The following is a 19,973-nucleotide window of genomic DNA, read 5'->3' as shown; positions in this document are numbered from 1 at the left end:
ACATCCCAATTTAAATCTGGAGTAACTCCACTGACTACATTAACATCAAAATTAAAAAGTTACTCTGGGTTTACCCCAGTGTAACTGAGCCTATCTTCAAATGTAGGCAGACGCTGAAACCCGGGAGGGTTCATTTTTTTGCTGATTTGGATAAAACAGAGCAGGAAGGCTGTTGACATTTGTTCAGTGTAAAGCCGCAGCCACTGCGTATTTACACTGGTATGTGCCAAATCCTGAGGTCCTACTCAATTGTTCAGCCCTCAGTCAGGCAAAATCCCAAGGAGTAAGGACCTCAGGACTCAGAGCACAATTAATGGCCCACGAAGTAGCAAGAAATATATTTAACATGCTAGTATTACATGTTAACATGCTAAGGATTTAGAGGGAGAAAGTATAGCCATAAAGCCACTAGATCAGGAGTTCTCAAACTTTTGTACTGGTGACCCCTTTCAAATAGCAAGCCTCTGAGTGCGACCCCCCCCTTATAAATTAAAAACATTTTTGTATATATTTAACACCATTATAAATGCTGGAGGCAAAGTGGGGTTTGGGGTGGAGGCTGACAACTCGTGACCCCCCCATGTAATAACCTCGTGACCCCCTGAGGGGTCCCGACCCCCAGTTTGAGAACCCCTGTGCTAGATAAAAGCAAGCTTAAGCCAGTGATCTGATCATACTACTGCAAACCAAAAAACAAACCTGTGGCTTGGCAAGTGGAATTCAAATGATTTCACTTTCTAATATACAGTGTTGTGAATTCCCTAACTCTCTGGAAAAGGATGAATAATACTAATGTGTTAATCTGTGATGGAAATTAGATGCCTCAGTCCATTTTACATCTACAGTAAGTGCAATGGAAGTCCAGAGGAGCTGTAGGTGTCTTGGGGCTGTGAAAATTTAAATTAAATAAATTAAATTAAATTAATGGAGATATCCTATCTCCTAGAACTGGAAGGGACCTAGAAAGGTCATCAAGTCCAGCCCCTTGCCTTCACTAGCAGGACCAAGTACTGATTTTGCCCCAGATCCCTAAGTGGCCCCCTCAAGGATTGAACTCACAACCCTGGGTTTAGCAGGCCAATGCTCAAACCACTGAGCTATTCCTCCCCCCCCCTTGCTCTCCTGTAGGTTGTTATAGTAACACTGAACATGTGCAACCTTGTGGCTTGAGTCTCTACTGCCCTATCCCTGATTGTCATTTACACATCTACAAAACGAGTGCAAAGTGCATGTAAAAGGCCACCAACAGGAATTCTCCACTCACACCAGCAGTAGGGTTATACCCACTTTGCACATCCGTAAATCGGCACACAGGGTGCAAGGCAGTAGAGAATCAGGCCCTTTGCCTTTGTTGGTTTGATTTATTAAACTAATGGTAGCTAATTAATAATGGCCTACGAGTTTCTTCCTTCATTTTGACAGTATGCTAGCAATGACATGTCACTCAATCCCAGGGGAAAGGGAACTAATTACTCTCTATTATGGAGCATGTTGAAACAACAGAACACGGAGCCGTGGAGAATTCACGCTTTATCCATCTGAGCAAACCTGTAGTAACACAAATCAGTCCTAGGTGATTTCCTGTTCAGACCTTAACATTTCATAAATATATTTTAAAACATTTTCTTTTGGAGATCCTGGTGGGGTTTTTTTAATTTTTGGAGCACAGCAGTGGGGCAGTCATTCATGGAGTTAGGCAACACTCCAAAGGCTGAAATTTGATCCGCCTTATTAGCAAGTGGCTAATGATGTCCCCGTCATTTCCTGATATATTGTATTCACTTGGCCTGAGAAGATAAGTAATTGGGATCATTTGAAATAATCATGGCTGTTTTTAAAGGCCCTGGGATAATTCTACCCATTTGGATTCAGTTATTGCTGAGGCAAAACGATACAGTGCCACCTCCTCGAAATCTCAGCTTTGTGGGGTCCGAATTCACAGCTCCAGAACTGCATCCTCTGTGCCCTGGGAGTCCAGCACTTTTTACAGAAGGATAGCAGTTATGATTGGCTAGACCTATTGTAGCCAGCCCCCTGCCTTTGGCCCCCAGGGCGTGTGTGCGCGTGCGTGCCAGAAGTGGAGTAAAGGATTGTGATTCTTGGCAACTGCCACAGGCTGCTGGCCTTTTTTAAATGTTATTTACATCCCTAATCAGCAGGTGTTTTGGCTTTCAACTGGTCTAAGATGGTGGGGAGCGGAAAGGTGATGTGGAAACCCCTCCTCGGCTGTGACAGCTGTCAACTCAGCAGAGCTAAGGATTGAGCATCATGGGTACATTTTAGTTAGGTGCGTGGGAAATTATAATGGGAGGTAAGGGAGCTCTCCACCTCCACCACCTCGCAGAATCTGGCTTTATCTCTCATTCCCAATCCTTAGATCTCTCCAGGGCCTACTCTACCATTTTTGCCGCCCCAAGCAAAAAAAAAAAAAAAAAAGCTACCTGAACTGCTGAAGCAAAAAAAAAGCCGCTCGGAGACTGCGCTCCAAGATGGACGGAATGCCGCCTCTTAGCATGCGTCTCCCCAGGCACGTGCTTCCTCTGTTGGTGCCTGGAGCCGGCCCTGGCTCTCTCACTTGTGGTGATGGGTTTTTTTTTCATGAACATCGATGTGAACCGTTCCTGTCTTGCCAAATTTGGTGATGGGTGGATGGAAGCATGAGACAAAATATGGAGGACTTCACCGGTGGTCTTGTTTGCCATTGAATTAATGCAGCTAGATCTTGTTAATCGAGGTTTATCCACAGCCCGGGGATCCAAAAGCTTTCTGCAGTTATCAGTTTCATACCACAGGCATATTACTGAGTCATTAATCTGAAAGGTTTTGTTCCCTTTAAATTTGAACAAACATGACATTTTGACAAATGATTTGGATTAACCATTTCTGAGTGCAAGTCATCAATGCATACGGTAGGAAGGGAATATGTTCTAGTGGTCACAGCAGCGGATTAGGAGTCAAGATCCCTTCTAGGTTCTATTCCTGAGAGTACTGGATATTGGCCTCATTCTGTGGCCTTGGACAAGTTACTTCAACTCGTCTGCTCCCCTTGTTCATGTGACATGCAGGGTAACAGATGGGCATTAATTTACACAGCGAAGGGCCAGAGAAGGTGGCTGTGGAGGGAAAACGCAGCTATGCAACCATAACGTAGACTACATAGCCACTGTTAAGAGCTTCATGTAAATAGCTGCATTCACCAGGTTTTTTGAGTTCTGCAAAACCTTGGAGCTATACTGCATATTCTTGAGCACTGTCTAATGGCACTGTATCTATTAACTATTTAAACATCCCCCGAGATAAAGCGCTCTTGTAACAGCTGCCACCAACTCCTCTCCATTTACATTAATGAGAAATGCTGCAAACACTATGCTGTGTATCTGGCAGAAGCGGAGAAGGACTTGGGGAGTAGCCACTTTATGCTGTTTTCCAAGGTAGTAGAAACTAGGTGCAATTTTCCCTGTAAATTAAGGCTGACTACAGCATCATTAACTAACATGGAGCAGCCTGTGCATTGGGATTCAAGCATTTGAAAATGGCTCCAGTTGTTCTGGAGTCTCAGTATGACTTGATGAGTTGCTACAGACCAGGGCCTGGCATTATGAGCTCCATCAGAAGGGAATTAGTCCACCCCTTTCTCTTTTCAAACAGTGGATTGGCTGGCAATGTGCCTTCACAGGTTTCCTGCAGGATGTCTATATTTTTCCCCATCTGTTCAGTGGATTTATGTGGCCATGTCCCTTCTCCCTCCACGAGCTTGGAATTTGCTCTTGTAGGAGTGGTTTCTGCTTTCTGGATTTGATCTTATCTTTGTTCTTATGCTTCTTATACTCTTCTGTACTTATTTATTTGGCAGTCCTTCGTCTCTATGTGCCTCAATTTACTCATCTGTAAAGTTGGGATAATATACTTTCTTGTAGCACTCTCACAAGGATGATGCGAGGATTGAGTAATATTTTAAAGGAGACGAACAGATGCTTTCAACTAATATTAAATGTAAGTAGGTGGCAACATTACTGAGAGTGCTGTCTGGACACTGGTGTTTGGAAGTGGAGGGGGAAGATCCTGAACATGGGCTTTTCCCTATTTGGTTTTGTCAGCCTGGTGTTTGAGTTACTTATAGAGAAGACATATTTTGTATCGCCAAACATTTAAAAAGGAGTAAATCTCCCTATATAAATGCCTGGTTGGTTTCTCACTGCCCAGATGAATCATTTGGTAATAAATAATGCAAAGGAAAAAGATTAGTGTTTTCTCCCTTTTGAAATAATTGGTAACATGTACAGCTGCTGCCTTCACATCAATTGCTGTATTGTATAAGTTCAAGTGTAACTGTAAAACACTTTGGAAGGGGTATAAAGGAATAGTAAGGAAAGCGCTATCGCAGTTGGAACAAAAGACTGTGAGGGGAGCTGCGGAGTTTCTAATTACAGCTGTGCAAAACCTTCATGACACAAGCCCAGGTGAGTGTTCACCTGGTGTTGACTTTCATTCTGAACTTGAAACTTGGGCCAAGCATTTGTGACCCTTTAGAGGGAACCTGTATCAAGTTTCAGATGAACTCAGGCCAAGTTTGAAATGAACCTGGCCAGTGGGTGATATCTCTGCAAAACATGGTGAATATAACTTTTGCTGTTGGATCTGATCAAACCCCAGAATCCAAGCAAAAATCAGGAGGGCGCACAAAGCCATGCAAAGTGACTATGTGATAAAGTTCACACTAGAACACTTTGCAAAGCTGGCTCTAGGTCAGAATTTTAGATTCGGTGCTGGTAAATTGTTTTATCTCTATATCTGCTCATTAAGAACCTGATCCTGTGAAGAGCTGAAGGCCTTCAACTTTTACAGAAGTCCAATGACAATTGAAGATACAGAGCACTTTGCAAGATCAGGTTTCGTTTAAGAGAATTTTGAAGTGCTCTTCAGTGCTGTGTTGTGGAGGTCTGACTGTTCCCTTGCCAGTAGCAGCAGCAGCAGCAATGCTTGCTTTGGAGTGTGCGCCTGTTCATTACAGTGCATGGGACACTGGGACAGCTGCCCCAAATGTATAAGAGACATTCTATTAAAATAACAATTGTAAAAGGTGCATAGAATAGGGATGAAGATTAAAAAGTGACTGGAGCAGTCTCTTCCACCTTAGACTTTGTATAAAGATGGCAACACAGTCAATGAGATCCATCCCCTGGAACCAAGCTCATCATGTGTATCATGGGCTTAATCTCATAGCACAAGGAACGGTAGTCCTGGAGCTGAAAATGATTTGTGTAAGGGCATGGCTACACTTGCAGATGTAGAGCGCTTTGAGTTAAACCAGCCTTCTTGAGCGCAGTAGGGAAAGCGCTGTAGTCTGTCCACACTGACAGCTGACAGCGCACTGGCGTGGCCACATTAGCAGCTCTTGCAACGGCCACAGAGAGCAGTGCATTGTGGTAGCTATCCCAGCATGCAAGTGGCTGCAACATACTTTTCAAATGGGGTTGGGGGGTGGAGTGTGACAGGGAGTGTGTTGTTTCAGAGTAGCAGCCGTGAGTGTGTTGTGTGTATGTGGGGGGAGAGAGAGTGGGTTTTTGGGGAGCTGAGAGCATGTCAGCATGCTGTCTTGTAAGTTTAGACAGCAGCAGGCTCCCACCCCCCGCCTCTCTCTCACACACAGCATTCCACAGTAATGGTTGCTTTGTCCCGGAGCAGATAAGCAGCCGGCTGTCAAACGGAGCTTTCAAAGGGCATATCCAAAACAATGACACGAGTGGCCACTTGACTTATGGGGATTATGGGACGTTTCCGGAGGCCGATCAGAGCGCAATAATGCAACACCTCGTTCACACTGGTGCTGCGGTGCTCCAGCGGGGGCGCAGCAAACATTCTTCCACTCGCCAAGGTGGAGTACCAGCAGCGCTGTAGCCGCCGAGTCAGAGCGCTCTACGTGCCTTGCCAGTGTGGACGGGGAGTGAGCTAGTGCGCCCGGGGCTCCTTTAATGCGCTGTAACTCGCAAGTGTAGCCAAGCCCTAAGCAAGATGGTACACTTGGGAATCAGATTCATACTCGTGGACATTAAGAGTCTGGCTCTGCCCCCCTTAAAGTAAATCGCAAGGCCCTCGTTGTTGTCTGTGGGACCTGTACCAGTGCCTATGATCTTGATCCAGCAAAGCACTTAAGCTCATGATCACTTTTAAACGTGAGTGTGGCGGGACAACGACTCACCGGCGCGGCGCCTCCTGCTGGTTGTCCAGGGAATTAGCTCTTTTCCAGTTCTGGAGCACCCTCTGATGTCTCGACTGCCGCTGGCCCCCATGTCCCTCCCGGACCCTGGTACCCTTTACCCAGGGGTTCTGCCCACCGCAGTACTCCCTCTGTCTGGGTCTCCCTCCCAGGGGAACCCCCAGCCCCCTTTCCCCACCTTGCCTCAGTGGCTACCGCCCGTCTCCATTTAGCCCCCGATCCCTGGGGCGGACAGCAGTCTGCAAATCACTCATCATCGGCAAGGGAGGCTGCCCTAGTACTCTTGTGGGCCCTTAACTCAGCCTGCAGTCTGGGCTTTGCTAGGTTGGAGTTCCCCAGCCTCTGCCCTTCCCCAGCACTGCTCCACCTAGGTACCCTCCTCAGCTTCCCAGGCAGCCAGGTCCTTCTCTCTCAAAAGGCTAGAGAGAGTGTCTTCTCAGCCTCTGGCTCTCAGCCCTCTTATAGGGCTAGCCATGGCCTGATTGGGGCGTGGCCTCACCTGTGGCTGCTTCCCCAATCAGCCTTTCTTTTCCCAGCTGTAGCCCTCTCCAGGTCTGTTTTAACCCCTCCGGGCAGGAGCGGGGTGGCCACCCCGCTACAGTGAGTGATCACAGTACCGTAGGTAAAAAGATAAGCACAGGCATAAATAGAGCCCTGCAAATCTGCAGATATCCACTTTGGATCCGCAGATGCAGATATCCATGGACCATGTTTGCGAATCGTGGATGGATGAGGATCCAAATTTTATATCTAGAGCCCTGCAAATCTGCGGATATCCGCTTTATATCCACAGACCATGTGTGTGGATCGGATGCAGATACAAATTTTGTATGTGCACAGGGCTCTAGGCGTAAGTGCTTTGCTGGATTGGAGCCTATGTCTGAATCTTCAGAACTCCCTTTCAGAAAGCCGTGATCTAATCTAAAGCAATTATCCTCCCTTCTTTGTTCACAGGTGTTCCCTTTCCAAAGAACTTCCTTCAGATCTGCAAGAAGATCCTGTGCAGGCTGTTCCGGGTATTCGTTCACGTCTACATTCATCACTTCGACCGCATCATCATCATGGGAGCTGAGGCCCACGTCAATACCTGTTACAAGCACTTTTATTACTTTGTAACAGAGCTCAATGTCATAGACCGCAAGGAGCTAGAGCCTTTGGTAAGTGGTAACCTACAGCCTAACGTGGTGGAGAATTCTCCTTTTTCTTTCCCTTAATTGAGCCTTTTCCAAACCTGTCACAGTTGATCTCCACTAGGAATGAAATGTCTGTGTTTCAAGACAGACCATTTAAATAAATGAACGCATGCCTCTGCAATAGGCCAATTCCCTCTACTGCAGCATTTACAATTGGGGAAGTAGTAAGAATAGAGTGCAGGGTGAGGGAGGGGAGGGTGGAGGTGACCTGTATAACAGTGAAGTAGGATTTCCTTTGTAATAATTATGTAGGTGTTTGTGAAAGTAGTGGGTGTGCTGCACTTGGATTTATTCACTTTCAGTCAGAGATTCAGACAAAACCAGACACTTCCCTTGACTTAGGAGCCTTGGCTCTAGATAGATCAATGTTTAACTTATTGTCTCCAAAGATGAGATTCCAGAAATGGGACATACTTTCACTATTTCCTGAAGGTTTAAAAACATCTTCGAGAGGAGAGGGAAGGTTCAATTTGGAAAGGGATTCTCTGTGCAAACGTTAGCACCGGGCCCGGGGGCACCTTTAGAATGGATGGGGCTCAGGGTTCTCCACGAGTCCGAAGTCGCAATTCTGTATCCTACAAGTTATTAAGGAAGCGTTGGCACTGTTCTGCTTTTTTAATGGTTAAATGCACATTACGAGCATGGCTGACCAGAAATGCGTCCCTGCGTGTGTAGAAAGCAGACGCTTGCCTCTGTGTCTTTCTCTCTGTGTGTCTGCATGCACATGTGCAAAAAGTAGATGCCTTTGTGTGTAAAGCAGATGCCTCTGTTTGTGTGTGGAGGAAGGGTTATGTGTTTATCTTGACTGGAGCAGGAAATGTGGAGTGAGACAAAGGAGACAAGAGTTTCCCAGTGGTCCCCAGAAAGGAATGACCAGTTAAGAAATTTCCTTTTACGATATTAATTAATCCACAACATCTCTTTGTTGTAGGTACCTGTTATGCCAATGTTACAGATGGGAAAACTTAAGCATAGCGGGGATGATTCTCTGTTGCACTGTGGCCCCTTTACACCACACTGGCAGCAGAAAGGGGCCTTAAAGGGATGAAAAGAGGCCCTTGAGGATACGGCTACAGAAAAGAGGGCTTTCCCACTGGCATAGAGATACTAAAGCAGCTCTACCTCATCCCCCATCTCTGTGCCCAGCCTGGGGACATGTCAGAGGCAGGAGATATGAGAGGTAGACCAGAGCGTGTTTGGAGAACACTGCTCCACAAGTTAGAGCAGCCCTGAGGTCTGTGCTGGCCCCAGAATACAGAGAGAGTAAAGACAGTTTCAGTTGTTAACCCCCTTATTCCTGAATTTGGCCAGAGTGACGAAGGAGCTTGCCCAAGTCCAGAGTGAGTCAGTTGCAGAGCGAGGAATGTAATCCATCTGGTGATATGTCCATTGTGTGCAAAACCTCTTGCATTCCAGCAATCTGTTCCTGGAAATGGAAATTCTTTTTAGAATTCTGATGGAATTCAGCAGCTTCAAAGAGGTTATGTCCCTGACCTGCATCAGGAAGTACCATGTCAGCAGGCTGATGGAGCCCCACCTGCTCTCGCTGCCTCGCTTCCAGAATCTTCTTGGCAACCATCAGCCTAGACCACAGCATGCAAATGCATAAAAACATATGTCTGTATCTTCCTCTTCTTCTGGGCAGAGAGGAGGGAACTGATTGCCAAAGTGAACACAGACATGACAAATCATCTCAAACGTTAATGCAACTGCTAAGGATGAGCTGTGCCCCAGCAAGTTCACCGTTGCAGGAAATGAGCCAAAATTATCCCACTAAATTAGAAAATGGGCCAAGCTCTGATTAAATAAACCGATTGCCATGCGCTCTATAAACCAAAAGCCGGCTGATGAATCAAAGTCTTTTTGAAAAAGAGAAACAGCTCCAAATGCTGGTACTGGATTAATAATAATAAAGCTGACAAAGACTAGCCTGGAGGCAGGATGGTGGCTTTTTAAAATGGGGCTTATCTGACTTTTAAATCCCAGTACAGCAATTGTAAAATCAAAGAGCAAGTTGGGGTTGTACATAGATGATTTCCTTTAGGCAGTTACCTGATTAGCTCTTGAGTCACCAAAAGATGGGGGCTGTATTTTTAAGCCCTGCTGATTAGTGGGTCATTCCCCTCCGCCTCCGACACCTGGTTATTTTGACAGAGTTCTAAAAGTTCTTTGTAGAAAGTTCTTTGTCCCATGTGGCAAAAGGGAGAGCTGACTCACTTGCTAGCACTGCAGGCAGTTCTAAGGAGAAATACAAGGACAGATGATTGAATCATAGAGGAAGTCTTTGAAAACGTGCCCTTCAGCACAGCTGATAAGCAGGACGCCCTGAGACATTACTGTAAATTATTTTGAAATTTAAATTTGATTCTTGGTAAATATTCTAATGGGACTCCAGAGAGATTGCAATATACTGACCAGCCCTGCTGCATGTATAATGCCTCACTCCTGATGCTTGTTCTCTTTTCCTGCAGCGAACCAAGTGCCATTCGTAATAAATAATAGGTAACTGTATAGTGCGTTACATCTTTAGAGTGACTTACAGACATTAATTTGAGTCAATCATGGTCTTGTGGTTCAAGCCCAATCTTGTTAAATGAATTGCACTCTGTTGCCACAGATTTCCTGTGTGACATTGGGGAAGCCAATTCACATCTCTATCATCAGTTCCTCATCTATAAAACCGATATAATAATACCAGCTTTACGGGGGGGTTATGAGGCTAAATTCATGAATGCTTGCAAAATGTTTTGTGATCCTTGAATGGAAGGTACTGTAGAAGTGCAAAATGCCATAGTGGCTGTTGTATGACAATTATCCCCTCTTCCTCCACAGAGGAGACCCTGAAACTGGCACACTGCACTGAGCCTTCAGCTCAAGTTAGCTCTCTTGACATCCAAAAAAAGTACGAAAAACTGTTGGCCTTTTAGCGAGGCCTTTTTGGATTTGCTTTCTAGCCAGTTTAGGTGCTTCCACCAGTATCAAACTGAAATGTATAAACACAGACTACGTCTATACTACTGCTTATGTCGGCATAACTTATGTCACTTGGGTGTGAATAAATCACCCCCCGAGTGACATAAGGTACACGAATATAAGCGCCAGTGTGGACAGCGCTATGTTGGTGGGAGAGCTTCTCACTTGTGCTCCTGAAAACTCTCCTGTCTGGGGATTAGTGTGGCTGGAGCGGGGTCTCCTGAAAAAAAAATTAGTGCTCTAGATGGCTGCCTACAAGAATTATATCTAATGCCAGCCCTGTACCTCAAGATTTTTTCCCTTGAGGACAGTGGGAGTTGCACATGGTAAAAACACCTTAAAATGGTGAGCTGTAATAAGAGTGTCCGTTCAGTCACTTTCTAGCTATCAGATGTAGATGCTGTGAGCTTTGAGGGTCTGTTCCCAGTACGTTGCATTTTGTTGGATAACAGTGACTTGGGAGTGCAATAAAATCTGTTCCTGAAAAGCCGTGACATCTGAGCACAGTCCTTGATGCGCTGCAGTGTTCTTTTTTTTTTTCTCAATGAATTGAGCTGGCCTGCAACTTACAGGCAGGGCTGTCTCCTGCTCTTTAGATTTATTAGCATTTTTAAAGGAATTTGTTTTAAATGGTGGGAGTTTGAGGCTAAATTTAGCTTCAGAATATGGTGGAGTTCATCTGAAGGAACAAGGATCACAAAGGCAGAAGAGTTTTTAAAAGCACACTTTCTGGTTACTGAACATTACTGATTAACATGCAGTTACATTAGATCTCATTAAGAGGAGAGATGAATAAAAAAAATATACCCAGTCTCCTTGCTGTGGAACCCTGTGCAAGGTCCCAGAGAGGGTGAGAACATATGCTGGGATTGGGTACCCAAAGTGTACTTTGAAACCAGGGTTTTAATCTAAAGATTCAGGTTACCTGAGCAAAACTACTCAAGTTTTCCATTATGTCATAGAGCTGTGTGCAGATCCAGGGCTCCCGTGAGTTCCTGCATTACAAGTTACACTAGAGCAGGGATCGGCAACCTTTGGCCTGCGGCCCGCCAGAGTTAGCCCCCTGGCGGGCCGGGCCAGTTTGTTTACCTGCTGCATCTGCAGGTTCGGCCGATCGCGGCTCCCACTGGCCGCGGTTCGCTGCTCCAGGCCAATAGGGGCTGTGGAAAGCGGCATGGGCCGAGGGATGTGCTGGCTGCGGCTTCCCGCAGCCCCCATTGGCCTGGAGCGACAAACTGCGGCCGGTGGGAGCCGCGATCGGCCGAACCTGCGGAAGGGGCAGGTAAGCAAGCTGGCCCGGCCCGCCAGGGGGCTCACTCCGGCGGGCCGCGTGCCAAAGGTTGCCGATCCCTGCACTAGAGGTTCATGGGAGTGATGGATGGGGCAGTCCTGCAAAATGCCAGAGGATGAACAAAGTGATTCTTCCGCCCCTGCTATCTCTGATTCTCCCATCATGTGCTAGGAGCTGGGAAATCCCAGCACACACATGAGCTTATATTCAAATCTAGATAAAATTGTATAGGTTTACATACCTATACCGGTTGGCCATAGGTAGCAGTATATTTCAGTGTACGTATTCTTCTATTTTAATAAGTGTAGCAATGTTTTACATAATGCTTTTCATACAGGCCAGAACTATGCTACAATGTTTGGTGGCATGACTCACTCAGATGTGAAAAAAATCCACACCCTTTGTCCAACATAGCTATGCCAGCAAAACCCTGCAGGTAGACACAGCTATATTAGCAACAGGGCCGGCTCCAGGCACCAGTTTGGCAAGCAGGTGCTTGGGGCGGCCACTCCGGAGAGGGGCAGCAGGTCCAGCTATTTGGCGGCAATTTGGCGGACAGTCCCTCACTCCCGCTCGGAGTGAAGGACCTCTCGCCGAAGTGCCGCTGCAGATCGCGATCACGGCTTTTTTTTTTTTTTTTTGGCTGCTTGCGGCAGCCAAAACCCTGGAGCCGGCCCTGATTGGCAAAAGCGTCCTTGAGCTTATGTTGTTCAGGGAATTGCTTTAACTAGACAGGCAAAAGATCTCCTTATGCCAGCATAAGCTGCAAGATAGGGGGCCCTACCAGTGTAGCTATGCCAATATAGTTATAGCAACAACGCCTTTTTAGGGTAGACTAGCCCACGAAAGATCCTAAAGTGCCTTACAAACTATGGGTCTGATGCTGATCGCTTACACTGATGTAAATTCACTGGCATCAGTGGAGTTACTCCTGATTTGCATTGGTGTAAGTGATAGCAGAATTTGGCTCTCTGCTTCACTTTTCCTCCTGATGTGGCTTCTACTTCTCCTCCTCCCTCAGGAAATCTGTGCTTTCTCCCAGATGTCATTTCTTACAAGTATTTTGTTTTATGAGAACAAAAAGTAATAAAATGGGATATAGATGAAGCAAATTAAAGCAAGATATTTTCTAAATGTCTGCTTACCATATGTATTAAAAACAGTTTCTCATTTAAAGATACAGCGACACATTCAGCCTTAGTGTAAGCGATTGCTACTCCAGTAGAATCAGTGGAGTTGTATTAATGGAATGAATCCAGTGGAGTTGGTACCATCTTATGCTAGGACTAAATTTGTCCCCCAGTGATCAAATATAAAATGTCCTTATCCGCTCCATTATATTCAGTATTAAAACTGCTATTGATTTCAAAACAGGCAGGGGCTCCAATAAGTTTTCACTTAACATTTGATGCAATTAAAAATAAGCATCTAAAATTACTGAAAGAGAATGGTTTTACATTTTTCTATAGAAAACTCTATTTACTGAATACAAGTCTAAGGCTAGGTCTACACTACGGGGGGGAGAGGGGGGCGTATCGACCTAAGATACGCAACTTCAGCTACGTGAATAGCGTAGCTGAAGTTACGTATTTTAGGTCGACTTACCTGGCTGTGAGGACGGCAGCGAGTCGACCGCTGCCGCGCCACTGTCGACTCCGCTTCCGCCTCTTGCCCTGGTGGAGTTCCGGAGTCGACGGCAGAGCCATCGGGGATCGATTTTATCGCGTCTTCACTAGACGCGATAAGTCGATCCCCAATAGATCGATTGCTACCCGCCGATCCGGCGGGTAGTGAAGACGTGCCCTAAGAATTTGAGTAGACAAACCAAAGAGTAAGGCGATGGCTTTTTATTACATTAACCTAATCAGAATATCTGTATGTCCTGTTGATTTACAGTAAGCAATGCTATATATTACATCAAAAAACTTACACTATACTGGGCAGCATTAACGTTTCACAGTTGCACACAGGGATGCTGGAACAATTTTTATAGTGGGGGTGCTGAGGGCCACTGAACCAAAGTGTAAACCATCTATATAATGGAAACCACTTCAAGCCAGGAGGTGCAGCAGCACCCCCAGCACCTATAGTTGCGCACTTTTAAGTCAGGAAGTTCCACGGTTCAGACTGTGTAACTTAGCCTTATCTCTGTCCCTTGTGTGTGATGATACAGGGCCAGATTTTATTCATATTTCCAGTGATGTGAATGCAGAGTATTTCTTTAGTAGTCAATGTCATTACTTTAGATTTACACAGGTATAACTTAGAGTGAAGTCTAGCCTCACTGTTTTTGAAGTACATGATCATTTCTCAAATAACGCTAATATAACATCAGGCACTATTGTGTATTCCTTTATAAAATGTGCTTTGTCCGATGCTTGTTAATTAGCGTTAATTGGTAGACTTTTCGGAGGAGCAGCCAGAGATTTGAACAGGCAGGGAAACTGAAGAGATGTTCTCTCCAAGTCCTCCAGCACGGTTGCAGCTCCCAGACAGGAAGCAGGAGTTGCCTCTGTTCATGCCATAACTTGTTCTGTGGACAGAGTATTTCAGCCTCCAGAGCTGTCAGGCCAACATCTTCCTTACACTAAAAAACTCAACCCCACATAAAGTGTAGAAATGGACATCTGTGTTCGCATAGGGTTTTATGTTTGTATTTGCAGATTTTGCCTATGCCAGTTAAACAGTGTATTGAGGGAACCGGCAGCCCAATGAAGTCATGATCAGGATTCACGATACTGAGTCAGTATTTCTCCATGTGTCTTTGTCTGTTCAACTGCACTTTTGATGCCAGCCCATGTTTATTAGGGTGTATGTATTAGAGGTGTTCTGGGCAAAAAGCGCACAATAAACACTAAGATTACTCTTCTCCCATTGTTGGCTTACCCATGGCATGACTAGCGTGATCCCCAGACCGCAGCAGTGCATACCAAGTACCACTTTGCTTTTATATCACTCAACACTGTTGTCGCTGTGCCTGAGCCACAAGCAGCTACTGTTACTATCCAGTTTACAGCAAACAGTTCATCCTTTCACAAAACAATTGGCCGTTTTGCTCTGTGTTTATCTATGTAACATAAAATGTTTATTAATCATGCAGCTTACTGACAGACTGCTCCTATTCAGAAATCCTAAAAATATATCTCCTCAGTTGTACTGTTATTAGCCCCATCTGAAATTTGCACCAGCAAGCTTTTGGGGGATGTTTTGTTTTTGTTTTAAAAAAAGAGCAGTTCCAACCAGCGAAGTTAGTTACATTTGTCCAGTTACATTGAACTGAAAGGTACGTTGGTTAAAATCAATGATTAAACATCCTGGGGAATTTTCAAACTTAACTTAAAATATAAATCCATTTATAATTCATTAGATTTTTTGATCATCTTTGGTCATTCTTATTGAAGTTTCTGCTGAAACAAGAATTTGCACCTTCCCAGTCCATTGTCTCTCTCTACTGTACTGCATCCCACTGTGAAGTAATGGTACTGCATATATACCAGGGATGGTCATCTCTAGAGCAATAGACTGGGAGATTAAAAAAAAAAAAAAAAAAAAAAAAAAGAAATATTATTGCACTGCCAGTGCAGCAGTAGGGGAATCTGGCCTGCAGGGTGAGAAAACCACATCATTTCACTCAAGCCACAATGCTCTCATTATCCAAATCTTTTATATCTATCCTATCCCCTCTCTCTGTATATTTTGATTTTATAAAACCATCACCATGGTATCTCCGTGTCCTCACTTAAATCCTCCCTGAAGACGCATTCCTCCTGCTCTGCCCACAAGAAGTGAGTCAACAATAACATTAACATATTGTTTTTAAAATATCCTCTTCATTCCCTCTTCTGGACTTTCCACTGTGTCCTGTACGCTCTCTGCTTTGTTTAGCCTGTAAGCTGTTTGGGGGAGAGACAGCCTGTATTTTGGGCTTGTATGGGTCCAAGTATATGGTTGGTGCTTAATGATGGTAAATGATATGTACAATCTGTCTTCATTCCATAACCTGCCTCAGAAATATCCTCCGTACCTTTTGGCCCAGAAGAATCTCAAACCAAGATCTGTTGACACAGTCAGCCAAGAGGATATGAGCACCATCATTGCGAGGAGGCGTTGGAGATGGATTGGCCATGTGCTTCAGATGGAAATTGATTCCATCACCAGAGTAGCAATAAGATGGACACCTGAAGGCAAGCAAAAACGAGGCCACCTGAAAACAGCATGGCAAAGAGCTGTGGAAGCCGAGCTGAAAAACCTGGGGCACAGCTGGGGAACCATTGAAAGACTTGCCAGAAACAGACAGGAGTGGAGGAACTTCATCGCTGCCCTAGCTGCCACAGACGTAATGGGAACATGATGATGGTGATGAATGATGATCAATAATTTACAATCAACAACTTCTAACTCTAAAATCTGTTCAAGAAACTGGAAACTTTTCTCTACTTCCTTCCCTAATGCATCAAACTTTGGTCATTCAGATAAAAAGGAAACAGAATCTGAAGTGCCCTAGTTAGGGGTATGCCAAACCAATACCCAACTAGTTATTTTTGAAAAACTGAAATCTTGATTCCTTGGCCCTTCTCTAATATATCTTTGTCTACCCTCCCACAAAATTGGGTACCTCTACTGGATGGAATGCACCATTTACAGCTGATCATTTCAGATTGGTCCACTAAAGACTTATCACTTCTTTTTAGAACAAATTTGCTATATATTTGAATATACAATTACACACCTAATTTGCATGCACCATCATAGTACTTTGGCATGCAAATATTTTAATTGTGTGTGCAACTGGCTAATAATGGTTATTTGACTATAGTTGGGCATATAAATTAGACATACACTTGTAATTTGTTAAATCAGGCACATATGCTATAATGTTACTATGCAAGCTTACAATACTGACCTCTCAAAAGTGTTCCTCTTAGTGCCTGTTGCATATAGTGGAAATAAGTCCTAATACTAATACAAAAGTGGAAGAATAGAATATTGCTAGTCTGAAATAATATCCAAGAGAATATAAATGACTAGATGTTTTTATGTGTAAATTTTACTTTTTCATTCACGTGTGTTCCAGTACCAGACTCCTTGCTGTTAACCCAGCTGTTCTTCTTTTTAGAAGAATTTCCTTCTTAAAAATCTTTTTCAATTAGAGTTCATCTTTTGTGAGCACTAGTCATATTGACCAATATTTTACTTTACATGTTGTCAAAGTGACCAGAGAATTTGACAGTTACAAATTTTCTCCATCCCATGTAAAAAATAACCAAAAATTAGCGTTCTAGGACTTGTGTGGCTGAAAAATTTTACTCTCAGCTGTGATGAACAGAAAAGGCAAGGTCCGAGCCACAGAATGGTGCCAGAGTTTTCAAAATTGTCATCTTCTGCATACATATTTTATTGATTATTGTTAGTGCATTAGATGATTAGATTGCTCAGTGTCCAAATATGTAATGGTAAGGACAGGAAACATCAAGAATGTTCCTGTTGATGATCTCCTTTGTCTAATTAAACCAGGCCAGGTTTTGGGTGGTACAGTTTGTGATTTTGATAATGTTTTGGACAAACTGCCGAGCTGACTTGTATTAAGCTGTGACGCAGTTTCTCTCTTTCTTGTGGGGAGCATACTAAATAGGTCCTGCCTTAAAACTTGCTCCATTAACATTTGAATTGCAGACTGCTGTGGAACTTGTCCTCCTTTAAAATGAATTCACGTTTCACAAATTGTTAAAAAATAAATACATCTGCTTCAAAGGCAATCATTAAGACATGATAAAAGCAAGAGTTACAATTTCCTAGTCTAATAAAGATAAACTAGAGGCAGTAGGAATCAGTGGGAAACTTTAGACAAATCTGCAGGGATTTTATTCCTCCAAATACATAAAATGCTGAAGAGCTTTAAAAGGGCACAGTCATATTAAAAATTGCACCTCTGTCTGAAACTTTTTTTTAACCTCCTGTTGTTTCATCTAGCCTAATATTGATGTGGGGATTTGCGGAATCTGTGTACAATTTATGACTTCCAATTTGAGATTATGAATTCTCTGTATTGATCTCTTTATCAAACTACAAACTCCATTTTGATTGTAAGATTAGCCTGCCATCTCTGGCGTCTTTTTACTTATTTAGGGATAAAATTACAAGGCTTGGCAATACAGGGCTAACAGTGGAGGGTCATTAAACCTTGGCAGTCTTCTATTGAAATGGAAGCCCCCTTAGTCAAAGAAGGTGGCCAGACCAGGAAAACCAGTCCACCCAGGTAGGGTTGTAACTGAGCAATGAATCACCTGATGAGGTTGATTGAGGTCACCTGGCAAAGAAGCCTGCAACTTTATAAAAGGAGGACTTTCTCACTAGCCAAGCCAAATTAGTGGGAAGGAGAAGGAACTAGAAGCAGAAGGCAAGGCTGTGCAGGAGAAGAAAGGGGAGGATCCGGACCCCCTACAGGACTCTGGCCTAACCCCAAAGAATGCTCAAAAGGGGTGAGGAAACAGAGGCAGGGAAGTGTGTGTACGTGTTTTATTGTTTTGTCTGGATCTGTGTATTTTTGGTGCTGTCTAGAGCAGTCGTTCCTAATCTTTTTACTAAGGTGACCCCTTTTGAGACCCCTGCATTACATATGTGCACCCTCCTCCCCAGCAGCACAACCATAATCCCAGCCCAGTTCTGAGGGGAGGCCCTCGGGGGAATGGGGTTGGAGAGCAGGGTCACCCTGCCTGCACTCACCCCGCAGCATCAGTTCCTGTCCTGCAGGACTGGGCCCAGATCTCCACTCTGGATGTTGCGACCTGATGTATGGGGACACGGCACCACTCAGGTCATGACAGAGGGGCAGGTGGGCCAGACCTGAGTGGTGCTGTGACCCAGTGCACCAGGACTCAACAGCTGGAGCAGGGAGCTGGGCCCAGCACCATGGGACAGAAACCACTACTGCGGGCCAGGAGAAGTGTATGTTTGCCTCGCACCACGGTAATTCCCTCTGCTGTCAGTGTTCTCACGTTGTCTCTCCCAACCAGAATTTCTCTTCACAGGGCTGTTGTCTTTAGGGCCACGTGAAAACTCCAAAAGTTGGAGCCATGGCTGGGGAGACCCTTCCTGAGTGGCTGTGGTTGGCAATGTCATGACAGGATGGGTGACTGTTCATGGAATAATGTCTTTTATAAGTCATCACCGGTGGCCTTTGCTACACCCTTTTTGAAAGGTCTGTTATATTCTGCACCCAGCACTGACCTCCAGATGCAGTCCGGTGCACAGGTATAAACTCCCTCTCCATACACACCTTCCAGGTTATTGAGTGGACTCCTTGCATGGGGCTCTCTAGAAGGAATGTAACTATTTCTTCGAGTGCTTGTTCATGTCCAGTCCAGTCAGGTGTGTGCGCGGGCACGTGCACAGTAGCTGGAAGATTTTCCCACAGCAGCATCCGTCGAGTCGGTCTGGGTGCCATCTTGAGTTGCACCTTTATGGCGCTCAATATAGAGCCCTGCCGATCCGCCACCCCCTCAGTTCCTTCTTACCGCCGGTGATTTTTAGCTGGAACTTCCCTGTACTCTTGTCTCGGCAAGCGCATTTAGCAGTCTATATATGTAATTTTCATTAGCTCTGTTGTGTTAATTAAATAGTTAGTAGCCCTTAGTGTTACATTAAGTTCCCTTGGTTTCCCCTCCTACGCTCTCTCGACAGCGGGGCATGCCGGAGTCTCCGGGTTTCAAAGCCTGCAGCAAGTGTATGCCCAGAAGCAATCCTCGCACTTCGTGTTTAGGAGAGAGCTATCAGAAGGATCGTTGTGCCATCAGGACATTAAAGGATAGAGATCAGCGCCTGAAGGTCCTATTAATGAGGCTGCACTCTGCCCCAGTCCAATCCTGGGTCGAGGGACCCTGTGCCGAGTTCCTGTTCCTTGGTGTGGAACACTCCGGCACCGTCGTCATGAGCACCAATGCCGAGTAAGGACAAGGACTCATGGCACTGTCCCAGCTCCACTCACGGCTCACATGCTACACACAGGTGCCGCAGAAGAAGAAGAGGCCAGAGAGGGGTCGTTCTCCCCCTGCTAGGCCTAAGGAGCCAGCCGTTATGAGACCCAAGTTGAGCCACACTACTTCTACGCCACCACTGCTGATGGTCACGTCGACTCCTGCCCTGTGTGGAAGGCCAGTTGAGTCAGGACCCTCCTTGTTCACCGAGGCTGAGTCGGGAGCTGTACCTCCTTCGACTCCAGAGGCGTTCGAGGTAGCCCAAGAACTGCTCCATCTCACGGCACTGTTCTCCCCTCCTAGACAGGACAAGTTGCCAGCACCGG

General features: G+C 45.1%; 1 protein-coding gene across 2 annotated transcripts in view; it reads left to right on the top strand.

Annotated features, from left to right (window-relative positions):
* Positions 1-19,973, top strand: part of LOC112116002 (MOB kinase activator 3B) — a 161,474-nt gene that overhangs the window by 124,860 nt on the left and 16,641 nt on the right. For both annotated transcript variants that reach the window (XM_024213263.2, XM_024213262.3), the window contains exon 3: positions 7,172-7,374. In XM_024213263.2, the coding sequence (XP_024069031.1) occupies positions 7,172-7,374 (203 nt within the window). The remainder of the gene's footprint in view (positions 1-7,171; positions 7,375-19,973) is intronic.

Source organism: Terrapene carolina, unplaced genomic scaffold, assembly GCF_002925995.2.
Source record: "Terrapene carolina triunguis isolate 2854851 unplaced genomic scaffold, T_m_triunguis-2.0 Scaffold35022, whole genome shotgun sequence".
Classification (NCBI taxonomy): Eukaryota; Metazoa; Chordata; order Testudines; family Emydidae; genus Terrapene; species Terrapene triunguis.
This window is presented reverse-complemented; position numbering and strand designations above follow the sequence as displayed.